Source organism: Bison bison, unplaced genomic scaffold (genome assembly GCF_000754665.1).
Source record: "Bison bison bison isolate TAMUID 2011002044 unplaced genomic scaffold, Bison_UMD1.0 scf7180017864484, whole genome shotgun sequence".
Lineage (NCBI taxonomy): Eukaryota > Metazoa > Chordata > Mammalia > Artiodactyla > Bovidae > Bison > Bison bison.
The window spans coordinates 3,261,069-3,273,986 of NW_011495044.1; the positions used below are offsets into that span (position 1 = coordinate 3,261,069).

At 54.5% G+C, this 12,918-nt stretch overlaps 1 protein-coding gene across 2 annotated transcripts in view; it reads left to right on the top strand.

Moving 5' to 3' along the window:
• Positions 1 to 12,918, top strand: part of HIVEP3 (human immunodeficiency virus type I enhancer binding protein 3) — a 441,341-nt gene that overhangs the window by 411,754 nt on the left and 16,669 nt on the right. For both annotated transcript variants that reach the window (XM_010862673.1, XM_010862672.1), the window contains exon 9: positions 10,825 to 11,000. In XM_010862673.1, coding sequence (XP_010860975.1) covers positions 10,825 to 11,000 — 176 coding nt within the window. The remainder of the gene's footprint in view (positions 1 to 10,824; positions 11,001 to 12,918) is intronic.

Genomic DNA, 12,918 nt, shown 5'->3' on the forward strand with positions numbered 1-12,918 from the left:
CAGCATCAGTCCTTTCAAAGAACACCCAGGACAGATCTCCTTCAGCATGGACTGGTTGGATCTCCTTGCAGTCCAAGGGACTCTCAAGAGTCTTCTCCAACACCACAGTTCAAAAGCATCAATTCTTCGGTGCTCAGCTTTCTTCACAGTCCAACTCTCACATCCATACATGAGTACTGGAAAAACCATAGCTTTGACTAGATGGACCTTTGTTGGCAAAGTAATGTCTCTGCTTTTGAATATACTATCTAGGTTGGTCATAACTTTCCTTCCAAAGAGTAAGTGTCTTTTAATTTCATGGCTGCAATCAGCATCTGCAGTGATTTTGGAGCCCCCCAAAATAAAGTCTGACATGTTTCCACTGTTTCCCCATCTATTTCCCATGAAATGATGGGACCAGATGCCATGATCTTAGTTTTCTGAATGCTGAGCTTTAAGCCAACTTTTTCACTCTCCTCTTTCACTTTCATCAAGAGGCTTTTTAGTTCCTTTTCACTTTCTGCCATAAGGGTAGTGTCATCTGCGTATCTGAAGTTATTGCTATTTCTCCTGGCAATATTGATTCCAGCTTGTGCTTCTTCCAGCCCAATGTTTCTCATGATGTACTGTGCATCATGGGATGCAGGGTATACCCTTAAATAAGCAGGGTGACAATATACAGCCTTGACATACTCCTTTTCCTATTTGGAACCAGTCTGTTGTTCCATGTCCAGTTCTAACTGTTGCTTCCTGACCTGCATACAGGTTTCTCAAGATGCAGGTCAGGTGCTCTGATATTCCCATCTCTTTCAGAATTTTCCACAGTTTATTGTGATCCACACAGTCAAAGGCTTTGGCATAGTCAATAAAGCAGAAATAGATGTTTTTCTGGAACTCTCTTGCTTTTTCCATGATCCAGCAGATGTTGGCAATTTGCTGTCATTGCCTCACAGCTATTCCCCAGCATAGAGACACCTGACATTCATTGTGGGAATCTGATGTAGTTCACAGCCTTTTCTTATTTGCATCTTGAGGCATACGAATCTCTGAGCATTGAGGAAACCCTGAGGTTCCCCAGAGCATGGTGGCATGGCGCCTCATAGCCATTGGCCTGTAGGCATTGATCAGGCACCCAATGTCTACACATATTTCATCAGCTGCTATCACAGATGGCCTTGGTCAGGCTCCCCTCAACTCGCCCTTGCATGCCAGCCTCAGGGGGTGCTTCCAGAGCACGGCTGTAAGAGAACACTGTCACCATCCCCTCTGACACAGGCCAGGCTTCTGTACCAGCCCCTGAGGTTTGTCTAAGCCAGCTTCCATCCCTGCTTCTTGCCATATAGAATTGCCGTATAGAATCATGCCAAGGCTTGATTATAATTCCTATAATACATGCCTACCAGAGAGTAAACACTCCACAAATGCTAGCTGTTTCTTTTTCCCTAACAAAAAAAAACACCTCTGATCCTGGCTGACGTTCTTTTTGTGCTTTTTAGTAAAGAGTAAAACATGCATCCAGTCTCCAGGATCTGGTCACTTCCCCATTCTTGACCTGTTTCCTGTCTGGGGAACAAGGAAGTGAAGCTGGGAGAACCAGCCAACCATAGTCCTGCATCAGGCTGGACTGGCTCCAGTCACAACAGGGGGCCTCTGGGTGCTCTGGGCCATCCCATCTTAAGAGGGACAACCTGGAGGGGTTGGGAAGGTCTGGGGAGGAATCTGGAATCCATCTTGAGCACATCTGTTTGAGGCCTGGAGCAGAGGAATCTTGGCTAGAGCAGCATCCTTTAGGGACCCTCATGTGCAAGAGGGCTTGCACTGAACTGTGCTCAGACTACAGAAGGTCAACTTTAGCTTAGTTAAGGGGAGCTCTGCCCAGAGTGGAAGGTGCTGCCTGGGACACCATGAGACCCCAGGTGCCAGAGGTGGACGCGCCCAAGGAGGGGTGTGGATGGGCTGCCCTAAGAATGACCTCATCAGAGGGTGCACGAGGCCCCTCCCACCCAGGAAGTTGAAGGTTTTTAGGTCCTTCCCAGCATGAATGTGCTTTAACAGTGATTTTCAAATTGATTTTAATTTCACAGAACTCTTTTTTACAAATAGATTCCTATTCTGAAAAACAGCTCAATGCAATGAGGGACATGGGGGCCCAGAACCCTGCTGCTCAGCCTCCCCTTCCATAAATCCTGAGCACAGCGTGAAAGGCCCTGCAAGTCAGGGCCTGCTAAAGGCTGGGGCACCCCCATGTAAATGGGCACCTTTAAGAAGTGCACCCCTTGTTGGTAGTTTCACTTCTCTGAACACAACAGGCCCAGTTTCTGGCATCCTGCCTCCCTCCCTAATGTCACTGTCTGGTCGGAAACAGGGCCTTGGCTGCATTCTTTGGGCCTGAGCTGGTTTCAGCCCAGGCTGGGTGCCTGCTCGGTGGTTCTTAGGCTTCTGCACTCAGTCATTCATTGCACAGCGTCTCAAGTCATCGTATTGATTCCTTTAGAATAAAAGCCACCTCCTCTTTTTAGACCTGAGTGCTGTGTGTCAGACCCCTGAGCTGCTGTCTTCAGGGCAGCTGATGCTGTTTGCTGTTGTCCCCCTAGAATGACAAATCACACCAGAAAAATTGAGAAAACAGCCCAAATGGCACAGATGCAAGCCTGCAAAATAGACATGGGCTGGCCTCCGTGGTGGGAGTGCTTCTGAAAAGTGTAAAGAAGGCTTCTTGACCTGCCTCCCCTCCTGTCTCTGTCAGGCAGCCTCGACTCCTGGAATCTGTGTCCTCTTTCCTCTCGCCCTTGCCTTTGCCCCATCTTGGGCTCCATACAATTACACCACCATCCCCCAGCTTCCAGGCCTCCCAGCCCACTCCATCCCCAACCCTGCACCAGATGGGGACTCCCAAAACAGGAGTCTCCCCAGTCAGACCCGATTCACCCACAAAAGCCACCTAAGACCCACCCGATCCTCCATGGTACTTTGTGAGTTGTCTGTGTTACAGGTTCTCTGTCTATTTTACCATCTTTTAAGTACCTGTTATTCATTCTGGAGACCAAGGTCAGAGTCTTATTTAGCTTTGCTTTTCTGGGCCAGGCTCAGACCAGGCCTTTGTAAGTATTATTGAGTAAATACACAGAATACTGCTTAAAATAGACCCTGCTCTGTCAGGCTCTGAGCCTAGGCTTGTATTACACATGTGCCAAGGAATTCTTGGCACAGCAGGTCTGTCCCTGGACCCCGCATTAAATGCCCCCCACCCCTACTGGCTCAGTGGTAAAGAATCCGCCTGCCAATACAGGAGACCCTCAATCAATCCCTGGAGAAGGAAATGACAACCCACTCCAGTGTTCTTGTCTGGGAAACCCCATGGACAGAGGAGCCTGGCAGTTCATAGTCCATGGGGTCGCAGAAGAGTCAGACATGACTTAGCAACTAAACAACAACCACCCCAGATGTAGTGATGTGACATGATTTCTGCAGAACCCTGACAAAATGAGAGTCCGTAATGTGCCCTGAACCCGGTGTGAACTTGCCCCATGACCCACAGCTCAGCTTCCCCAGTATACTTGTCACCAAAGGGTGTGTTCCCAACCTCTTGGCAACAGAATATTTTTAGCAGATACACAGCTCAGTGCCACCTGGCGCTTGCTCCTCTTTCCACAGACATCCCTTCCTTTCTGAGCCTCACCCAGAGAGCAACGAGTCACTGCAAATGAGCTGGTGGGCTCACTGTGGCCGGACCTCCGGGGGGCCAGTGACCGCCGGGAACCAACCCTGAGCCTCACTTCATGGGACACAGGCTGCCCGCAAACATGGGTCTTCTCAGAGGAACAGTGAGCACATTTCTGGTCGCATCTCCCTCTCCTTTTGCATGATCATACCCAAGCTGTGTGCCCCTGGGGGAAAGCATATTTGGCTACAAGATCATAATACAATCAGAATTTTGACAAGACTTTAAAATATCCAAATCTGGAGGAGAGTTGAGAATTTTTAGAATAAAATATTAACAATATATGAAAACATCAATAATACACATTCAGAACAGCCTCCTCAGAGCTCAAATTAGGAAGGTCACACCAAGGTCATTGAGTTTATCCCCCTCATTCAAGAGAAAAATGAAGCTTGGTGGAAAGAGAAGTCATGGGTTTAAAGGTCAAGACAGGTATCTACTAGCCACATGACCTTGGGGAATTTACTTTGAGCCACAAGTTTAGCTCTGAGCTAAATCTGCCTCTCCTATTTTGCTTGCCTGAAACTGTTTTTTTTTAAAGAGGAGATTTTTAAGTCTTAAAATTTCATAGCAACATGTGACCTTAGTTCAAATTCTGATTCTGTGAACCTGCTGTCTGTGACCTCAGGCAGGTTACTGAGCCTCTCTGTGACTCCATTTTCTTATGTATATAGGAGGATGATTAAATTCCCTGTGTCACGGGGCTACCTTGTGGTTTAAATGAGGAAAGGTATGCAAAGCATTTAAAATAGTGTTCGGTACCAAGTAGGAGCTATCTAAGGGTATGCTAATATTATTATTTTAAATCTGGATTGGTGGTTTTCTTGAAAACCCGGAAGATCTGACAGCCTCATACAACACTTGGCTGGAAAGGTGTAGCCGCTCCCCCTTTAGAGAGACTGTGCCCTGCCTTCTAGCTCTCAACCTCTCCCTCCTCCTTGTACCTCCTCTGTTTCACTCAGCGGGTGTGGCCAGCTCACCGCTCCTCCCCAACACGCTCCCTCCCTTCTAGGGCCCTGAGCCCCCTGTTTGGTCAGGAAGCAGTATTTCTGTTTATTGGATAAATTTAGAGGATAAACAGGGCTTCCCTGGTGGCTTAGACAGTGACGAATCTGCCTGTAATGCATATGACCCAGGTTTGATCCCTGGGTCAGGAAGATTCCCTGGAGTAGGGAATGGCAACCCAGTCCAGTATTCTTGCCCCTCTGTCTCTGAGCTGCCATAACCACTCATTCTCTTGCTCCAGGGCCTCCCGGCCTGGCTTCTGGGTGAACAGCACTAGTGGCAGGCCGCTCACGACCTCACAGGGCAGCTTCACTGCTGAGTCTTCATCTTATGCAGGGCCCAAGAACAACAGCTCACCTATCACCTTGCCTGAGATGCCATTTAATCTCCACTGCATCCCCCCTTCTGGAATCCAGAGCAGAGGGATATGCCATCTCCTTTCAGAGCTGTGCGCTGAGTCCCCAAGTGCTTGGGCAAAACTTCAGGTTTCAGAAATGCCTACAAAAAGGCTGGAGCCACTACCCAAGGGGTCACGTGCTGAATGGTCAGAGTCAGGCAGCTCAGCATCTCCAGTGGCAGGACTGGAGGGGAAGCTGCTGAAGGCAGGGGGTCAGACTGTGTCATCCGTAAGAGCACTGGGGTCAGAGCTGGGTTCCGGTTCCTGCTTCACCACTTTCGAGCTGCCTTTGTGGCTTTGGGCAAGACACACGACCTCTCTATTTCTGTTTCCTTCTCTGTCAGATGAAAATAATAAGACTCCCGTGATGAAGGGATTGTGCAAGATTCTCTTTCTTTTCCTTTGAATCCGTGAGTCTCAGAGCTGCAGCATAAGAATGAAAACAGACCCAGAAGATTCTGGCAGCTCCACTCCCCTCCTGGGAGCCTCACTCCCCTCCTGACCCAGGGCAGTGGAACAGGAAAGCTGCTTCCAGGCGAGGGTTCGGGACCCCTGGTGCTGAGTAGTGACCTCAGGCCCTCACAGCCCTGGGCCTCAGGCAGTCAAGCTCAAGGTCTCTCTAAGACATTTTGGAATCCACAGAAACAGCTTTTTTTTTTTTTTTTAAGACAAAACCAAGCATTTTCCAGACTGGCTGACATCCCTGGCTCATCAGAGCAGCAAAAGACAGGCAGGTGGTGGGGCTCAGACAGCCGTGAGTCAGCTGTACCCAGGCTAGGCACAGGTAGGGGGCCGGGAGGGCACTTCCTCTGCGGCTGAAGGGCTGCCTCAGCTGGAGGGTGGAGGGGCCAGCAGACCTGGGAAGCAGGACCATGCCCCTGGGCGCCGCACCATGCATTTCTGGCTTCCTTCCCTGGCTCTTTGCAGGGCATTTCTCTGCAGCTGTCAACACCCTCAGTCCCACCCAGCGCTGGCAGCCTTTCAGGAGGGCTGCAGAAGAGCAGTGTTCTTCTCTGTCTGCAGTCCTACAGGCCCCTGGGCACCCCAGAGAAGGAAGGTGCTAAGGAAACCTTGGTCAGCATCACCTAAAAGCATCCAGGCAGCGTCTGTGCAGGGGCAGGGGGACAAAGTGGAAAAGTCGCTGGTGGTGTGATCTTGTCCACATCACTTGAACTCCCTGGGCCTTGGTTCACATTTGTATAAAATGGGAACAGTGGCCAAGGGCTGGTGGGAGGGCTGAATGACCTCAAGCCTGTGGCAGTGACTGGTACACCTAAGGGCAAAGTTTGACTGTTTTCGCTGGAAGGGAAGTGATTTTTCCAAGGTTGCCCAGCACGTTCACACAGGAGCCAGGACTCAGATCCAGCTCTCATGCTGACCTCTCCATGCACAGAGAGGTCCCTACCAGAAAGTGGGGAGCGTTCTGGCAGCCAGTCCACCGTGGTTGGGAGGGACTGGCTGTGTGCCGCGTCCGTGGGGAGCCCACAGTGTCAGGCTGAACTTGTGCTCAGGGACTCGTGAGAGCATCTTGGCTGAGGGTCTCTAGCAGACATGAGGAAAGAAGGCCCTGGCTTGGCTCCCGTCTGTCCAGCAATGCCTACCGAGCACTTGCAGGGCATCAGGCACTGTGCTAGGCCCGGGGGATGCACCAGTGGATGAGGCAGACGTGTCCCCCCTCCATGGGGCTAACAGGGACCACCCTGTGAGAGGCCACGACAGTACACACAGCTCGACAGGTGCTGTGAAGGAGGAGTGGGTGGGACCCCCAGGCCCACGGGTGTGTGAGAGAGGGCTCTGAAGGAAGGGACCCATTGGCAGAGCCCTGAAGGAGACAGACAGACTGTAGCCCGCGGTGGCTAGCAGGGGTCGGGGGAGGGAGTGCAGGCGGAGGTGGAAGGCCAGAGGAAAGGGACTCAGAGGCACGGGATGACATTCGGTGTGGTTGGCGGAGAAGTGCCGTGAAGGGAAGAGCTGGAGGGGTAGCTGGACCAGGAGGTGCCCCGGGGCCTTCAGCACCCGCTGAGTGAGGGGCGGGGCTTTACCGGAGCGCAGTGGGAGGAGCATTTGAGTGGGCCCTTGGGCTGGGAGGAGCAGCGGGATGGGCGGTATTTGGGGAGAGTCCCCTCTGGCTGTCTTGTGAAGACAGCAGGGTAGGAGAGAGGATGGTCTGGCCTGTGGCCGCCCGGAGGTGGGCCTCCCTGGAACACATGTCGCATGTGGTGTTGACGGGCCGTGGTGATGGATTGACCGACAAGACTGAAGGATGTGGAGGCACCAGGGATGCTGGCCTGGCCACCACCGGGTGTGCATGCCATTTACTGACGCGGGGACCCAGGAGGCAGTGGTACAGGTGGGGGGCATGGAAACAGGATTCTGGGAACGTGGGTTGCAAGGTGCCTGAAGACCACCGGGAAGACGCCAAGAGGGCAGCTGGATGTACAGCAGAGCGGTCAGAGCTGGAGAGACAAGAGGAGCCTTCAGCATCCAGGGGGAAAGTCAGGTGTGTGTGGAGGAGCTCACCTGGAGGCAGGTGTGAGGGGAGAAGCGTGCAGGTTGGTACCGGCAGGGAGGGTGGGGGTGCAGAGAAGGAACTTGCCGAGGAGACCCGGTCACCAAGCCAGCAGGGATCTCCAGATGGTAGGCAACGGGGCTGACAGGGTAAAGCCACTGTCACTCAGATTTAGCAGCCCGTGACATTGACAGGAACAGTCAGCAGGGGAGCTGAGCTGGGGTGGCGAGGAGACGTGACTGCCAGCAGGACGGCCCTTTCCAGACTTGGGCTGAGAAGGGAAGCAGATGGAGTGGTCGCTGGAGCCAGCTGAGGTCTGGGGGGGCGGGGGCTGCTGTTGCTTGGTACCAAGAGGACTGAGCCCGCGCGCACAGTGGTGGGATGTGTCCAAAGGTGGAGGCCTGAAGCTGCAGGGGAAGGGGTGGGATCTTATAGGGAGACCCCTATAAGGGGCCATCCAACCTCCAGCACAGACTGGAGGGACTGAGCCCGGGCTGGGAAGGGGAGGAGGGCCCAGCCGACACCGGACAGCTGCCCCACACCTGTCCCTGGACTTGGTCTTTTGGGAACCACCAAGCTGCACAACCCCAGTACTGGCCTTTGAGGAGCAGAGAAGTCAGAGGCTCCAGGCTGGCCAACCAGAACTGCCCTCTCCAAGTCCTGGGAGCCCAGGGGCCACCCTTCCCCTGCTCTCCATCACCTGACTGCCTCCTCCTCTCACCTCTTTTCTCTGGCTCCCCAATCACATTCTCTCCTGGTTCCTTATCAGGATCTCTCTGCTTGGGGGTGGCTTTTGGCACCATCCTTCTACCCACCCTTACCTTTGGGTGCTTCCTGGGCCCTCTCACTATCCTTTTTCTGTTTTCATACTCTCTTGAGTAGTCACCTGCCTCCTCACAAAGCTGCAAGTCCCATCCTGAGTCCCATGGAATTCTGGTTGTGTGTGGACATTCCTTCAATTCTCTCATGAGCATCTCACATTCAGTAGTTAAGGACTAGACTCCGGTACCATTTCTCTCTAAGCCGTGGCTGGTACCACCTGAGCTAGCTAAGTTGAAATCTTTGTTCCTCCTGCCTGGTGCCCCCTGTATCATCCAGACAGCCACCAGGATTTGTAGATTCTACATCCAGAAGGCTTCGAATCCCTGTCGTACAACACGTGTGTCTTGAACCCAGACTGTTTCTCCTCTTGCAGACCGTTCCCCATGGCACCAAGGAAGTATCTTCTGTTGAGACTTTATGTTTACCTTTAAGACAACTTTAACCAAGTCTCCATGGCATTCAAGGCTGATGGTGATCCAGTCTGCCCTGCCCACAAACTCTCCAGGCATCTTAACACTCATGCCTGTGCGGCTGGAGTCCCTGCCTGGGGTCCTCCCTTCTTGCCTCCATCTCTCAGCATCCTCTCTAGCCTCTCCCAACCCAAGGCTGTGTCCCAGCAGGCTGTGCACTTTCCATGCAGTGTGACAAAGTGGTGTCTAGGGTTGTGTACCTGCCTTCTCACCCCACCCCGCAAGTCACAGCACCACCCTCGGGGGATAGAGCAGAGTCCTTTCTCTGTGTACCTGTGTGTCTCCACTTGGGCACCCACCTGTGGTTTAAACTCGCTATTGAGGGAGAATGAAGGGGCTGAGAGTAGCCAAGGTCGACAGACTGTCTGCCTGCCTCCGAGCTGTCTTATATACAGAGGGAAGCACACATGTGGTAGAAATTGGGGCATCTGTAGGCCTGGGTGGGAGGGGGTGAAAGACAGGGGACCCATAGGCTCCATCGTGGTTGGAAGTGAGAGGGGAGAGGCTGTCATGGAACCTCCGAGCAGGGCAGTGTGGAAGTGGTGTGGTGTGTGCGTGCATCTGAGCGTGAGCGCTGGTGAACACTGTGCCTCTGCCTGCCGGCTCCCTCCCTCAGAGACCCCTCCTGCAGGCCCATCCTGGTGACATCCTCTCAGCTGTGAGCTGATGGTCCCAGTGGAACAGGACTGAGTCCCAGCCGCTGTCACTTCCTCACCTTCCCCTACTCCAAGTCCCCTCCCTGCCTCTCTGAAGCCCCACCCAGAGGCTGGGTGGGAGGGAGATGTACAGGTGAGTGTGGGCATAGGCAGGCCTCCTGCTTGGCATAGGAGGCACACTCTGCAGGCTGAGAAAGCCACACCTCTCCTAAGGTGCCTATGCCCTCGGACCCTGGGTCTCACAGTCAGAAAGCTCTTCTCCTGGAATTATGCCAGGATTCCCTCCATGGGCCCTGCCGCAGCCTTCCCATCCCTGCCAAGACACTCACACGCACATCTACAGTGTTAGGCCAACGTGGTGTTCTGACAAGGACGGTATCGAGTGAGCTTGTGGGACTCATGGGTTCCTTCTAAGTGGAAATAAGAGCATTCTGATTCACGGCCAAGAGCGCAGTGGCTCTGAGGCCCAAGCAGGCAGGCCAGCCACCCCAGGAGGCACCCGCAAGCTGTCGGTACTTCCTGCTAGGACCCCAGGTGATCCCCGGAGAGAGACCTGGTGGCTGGAATCTGGGTCCTGAGAGCTTCCCGCTCGGCTCAAGACGGAAAATACTGGGGAGAGAGCTCCAGGCCCCGGGTGTCTTGACTCTGAGGACCGAGAAATAAAGTGCCCTCCGCTCTCCCGTCACGTGCGCGTCTGGCGGGCCTGCGAGCGGACTGTTTCGGTGCTGGTCGCCCCTCGTGGGGCATGGACAGGCTCTGGGGCAGGCAGATTCAGAAGTTCTGTCCCTTTCTAGCTGTGGGAGCCTCGGGCTCTTCATGGAGGTTGTGACTGAATGTGGGCAGGTGTCCGGCAGAGGGTGAGCATGGCTCAGTGGTGGCTGCCGGAGCTGTGGCTGTCATCTCTTTTAGTCTCTTTGTTGCACGGTGGCCCAGAGCGGCTGCTCTTTGGAAGCAGAAGCTGGTGCTGAGGCTGGATCTGGGCCAGAGACCCTCTGTGCCCCTGTGGCTTCCCTCCCGGCCCGGAGCACCAGGGCCTGTTGCCTCTGAGGGAGAGGAGGGGGTGCACCCCCCGCACCCGTCTGAGGTCAGGGCAGGTGCAGAGCTCCAGGCGGATTCCCCACCCCTGGCTGTCTCTGCTCCGCGTCCCCCTCTCCCCCCACCCCTAAGAGCTGGATGTGGCCAGGAAGCGCGTGCATCTTCTGAGGTGGGAACCTGCCTCCTCTCCTCCTGTTTTGTTCCTTTACCATGACGCCTGTTGCTCATAGGTACAAATCAAACGAAGAGTATGTATATGTGCGAGGCCGCGGCCGAGGGAAATATGTTTGTGAGGAGTGTGGAATTCGCTGCAAGAAGCCCAGCATGCTGAAGAAACACATCCGCACCCACACTGACGTCCGGCCCTATGTGTGCAAGCACTGTCACTTTGCTTTTAAAACCAAAGGTAAGAGACGGTCAGCGGAGCGCTGGCCCTGCCCGCTGCAGGGAGCTCCCCTCTGGGAGCTCCAGCACAGAGCCCGAGGCCTGGACCTCTCTGCCTGGGGCCTGAGCAGCCCTGATTTCCGGGCTCCCCAGTTACAGAGCAGCCCACTGCAGACGGGGCAGTGGCACCGTCGGCTGCCCAGCCTGTCCTCTTAGATCTCACACTGGCCCCGTCCACCCTCCACCTATGCGATTCCCACCACGGCCAGGCAGTGGCACTCCAGCGCACAGCTCCTGGTTTTGTATTTGATCTCATCACCCTGCTTCCTTTTGCATGTCTCCTTAGCCCTTTATCCACCGACCTAATGAGTTCCAGCATCCACACTGGTCACTGCCACTCTTGAGTTTGGAAATCCATTCCACCCTGAGCCACTTAACACACTTGCATGGTCACTTCTCATGCCAGACTTTGCCTCCACCTCGCCTCACCACAGACTGTGTTCCCGCTCCACCCAGCTTCTCCACAGCCCTCAGCACTGGGCCCGGCTCTCCCCTCACCTTGACTGGCAGCCCTGTCATTCTGCCCTGGCCACGCAGCACCTCAGGGTCAGCTCAGGCTCTGGCAGTCACCTGTGAGAGGAAGGCAGACTGGCCAGTGAGGGTATGAATCCAGAGGGCTGTGTTGGATGATGAGGGCAGCCACGGCAGCTGCAGCCACCCAGGACCCAGGCGTGAACCAGTGAGGCTGAGTCTGCGAGGCTTGGACAGAGTGTTTCTCTATCCTCCCACGGGCTGCTCCTACAGGGCAGGAAAGGCATCGTGACCCACTTCTTCTTTCCTGGTAGCCGAGTAGACCAAGGTGCCTCAGAGGGAGGCCTGGGCTCTCAGTAACCCTGGTGGCTTCAGCCTCTTGTGTTTGGCAGATTCCTGGCTCAGGATTTGGGCACGAGGGTCCTGCCTTCCCCTTCGGGCAAGTTGGGGGCCTCCACAACAGCCCCCTCCAGGGCCACGTGGCTTTTCAGTGGATGCAACTTGAGAGCAGGTTCGGCTTTGGTGCCCATTAGCCTTCCTTTTGTGGGTATAGCTGCTCCCAGAGAGAGAGGCTGGGTGGCTTTGAGGAGGCCCCTCCGGACTTTGAGTCTTCCTTCTTCCTCCTCCTGATCCCTTCCATCCTGTCAGTGCTAGGTTGGGGGTCAGTTTATCTCACCCCCTCGCTCACGGCCCCCTCTCTGACTGGGTGCTCATCTCTGATCTGCTGACCCCATTAGCCTGTCCTCCTCTGTCCTCGGCGCCATCATTCCCAAGTGGAACTCGAACTTTTCCGGCAAGGTTTTGGTTCGAATACAGGCGACCATCCTCCTTCCTTGCCCTGACCCTCTTCTTTCTTGGTGTCTCATCAACAACAGTCCAGAGGGCCCAGAGAGGACCGACTGGCCTGCAGCCCAGCCATGTGCAGGACAGCTCGCCTAGCAGGCCTCGGTCCTAGTCGTGGGCTCCGTGCCCCACACACCCCCTTCAGCCCCACTTCCTCTGGCCTTAGGGGGCCAGTTGGGACTTTCTGGAGGAGAGAGGTGGAGATTCAACAATTGGATAGCCATTGACCAACAATTCAGATAATGGTCTTTGACTCTGAATGCCAAAAGCTGTTTGTCCAAGCCCCACCATGAAGGGAAAGAAAATGAGTCCCCCCGCCCCTGCCCAAGCCAGAAATGACTGTTAAAGCTGGAGCTGTAACTATCAGCTAGGACCCCTGCCTCTGGGGCATAACCCCCACCACCTTCCTCTCTTCCCCTTGTCTGGACGGACTGGCAAAATCAGGTGGCCTCCAGAGTGGATCACTGCTGGCCCAACTCCCAGGCTGTCCAGCGGACCACACCAGTCTGTTCTCAGCATGACGAGCCCAGTCCTGAGAGCGCCCCCTCCACCGCACCCCCACCCCC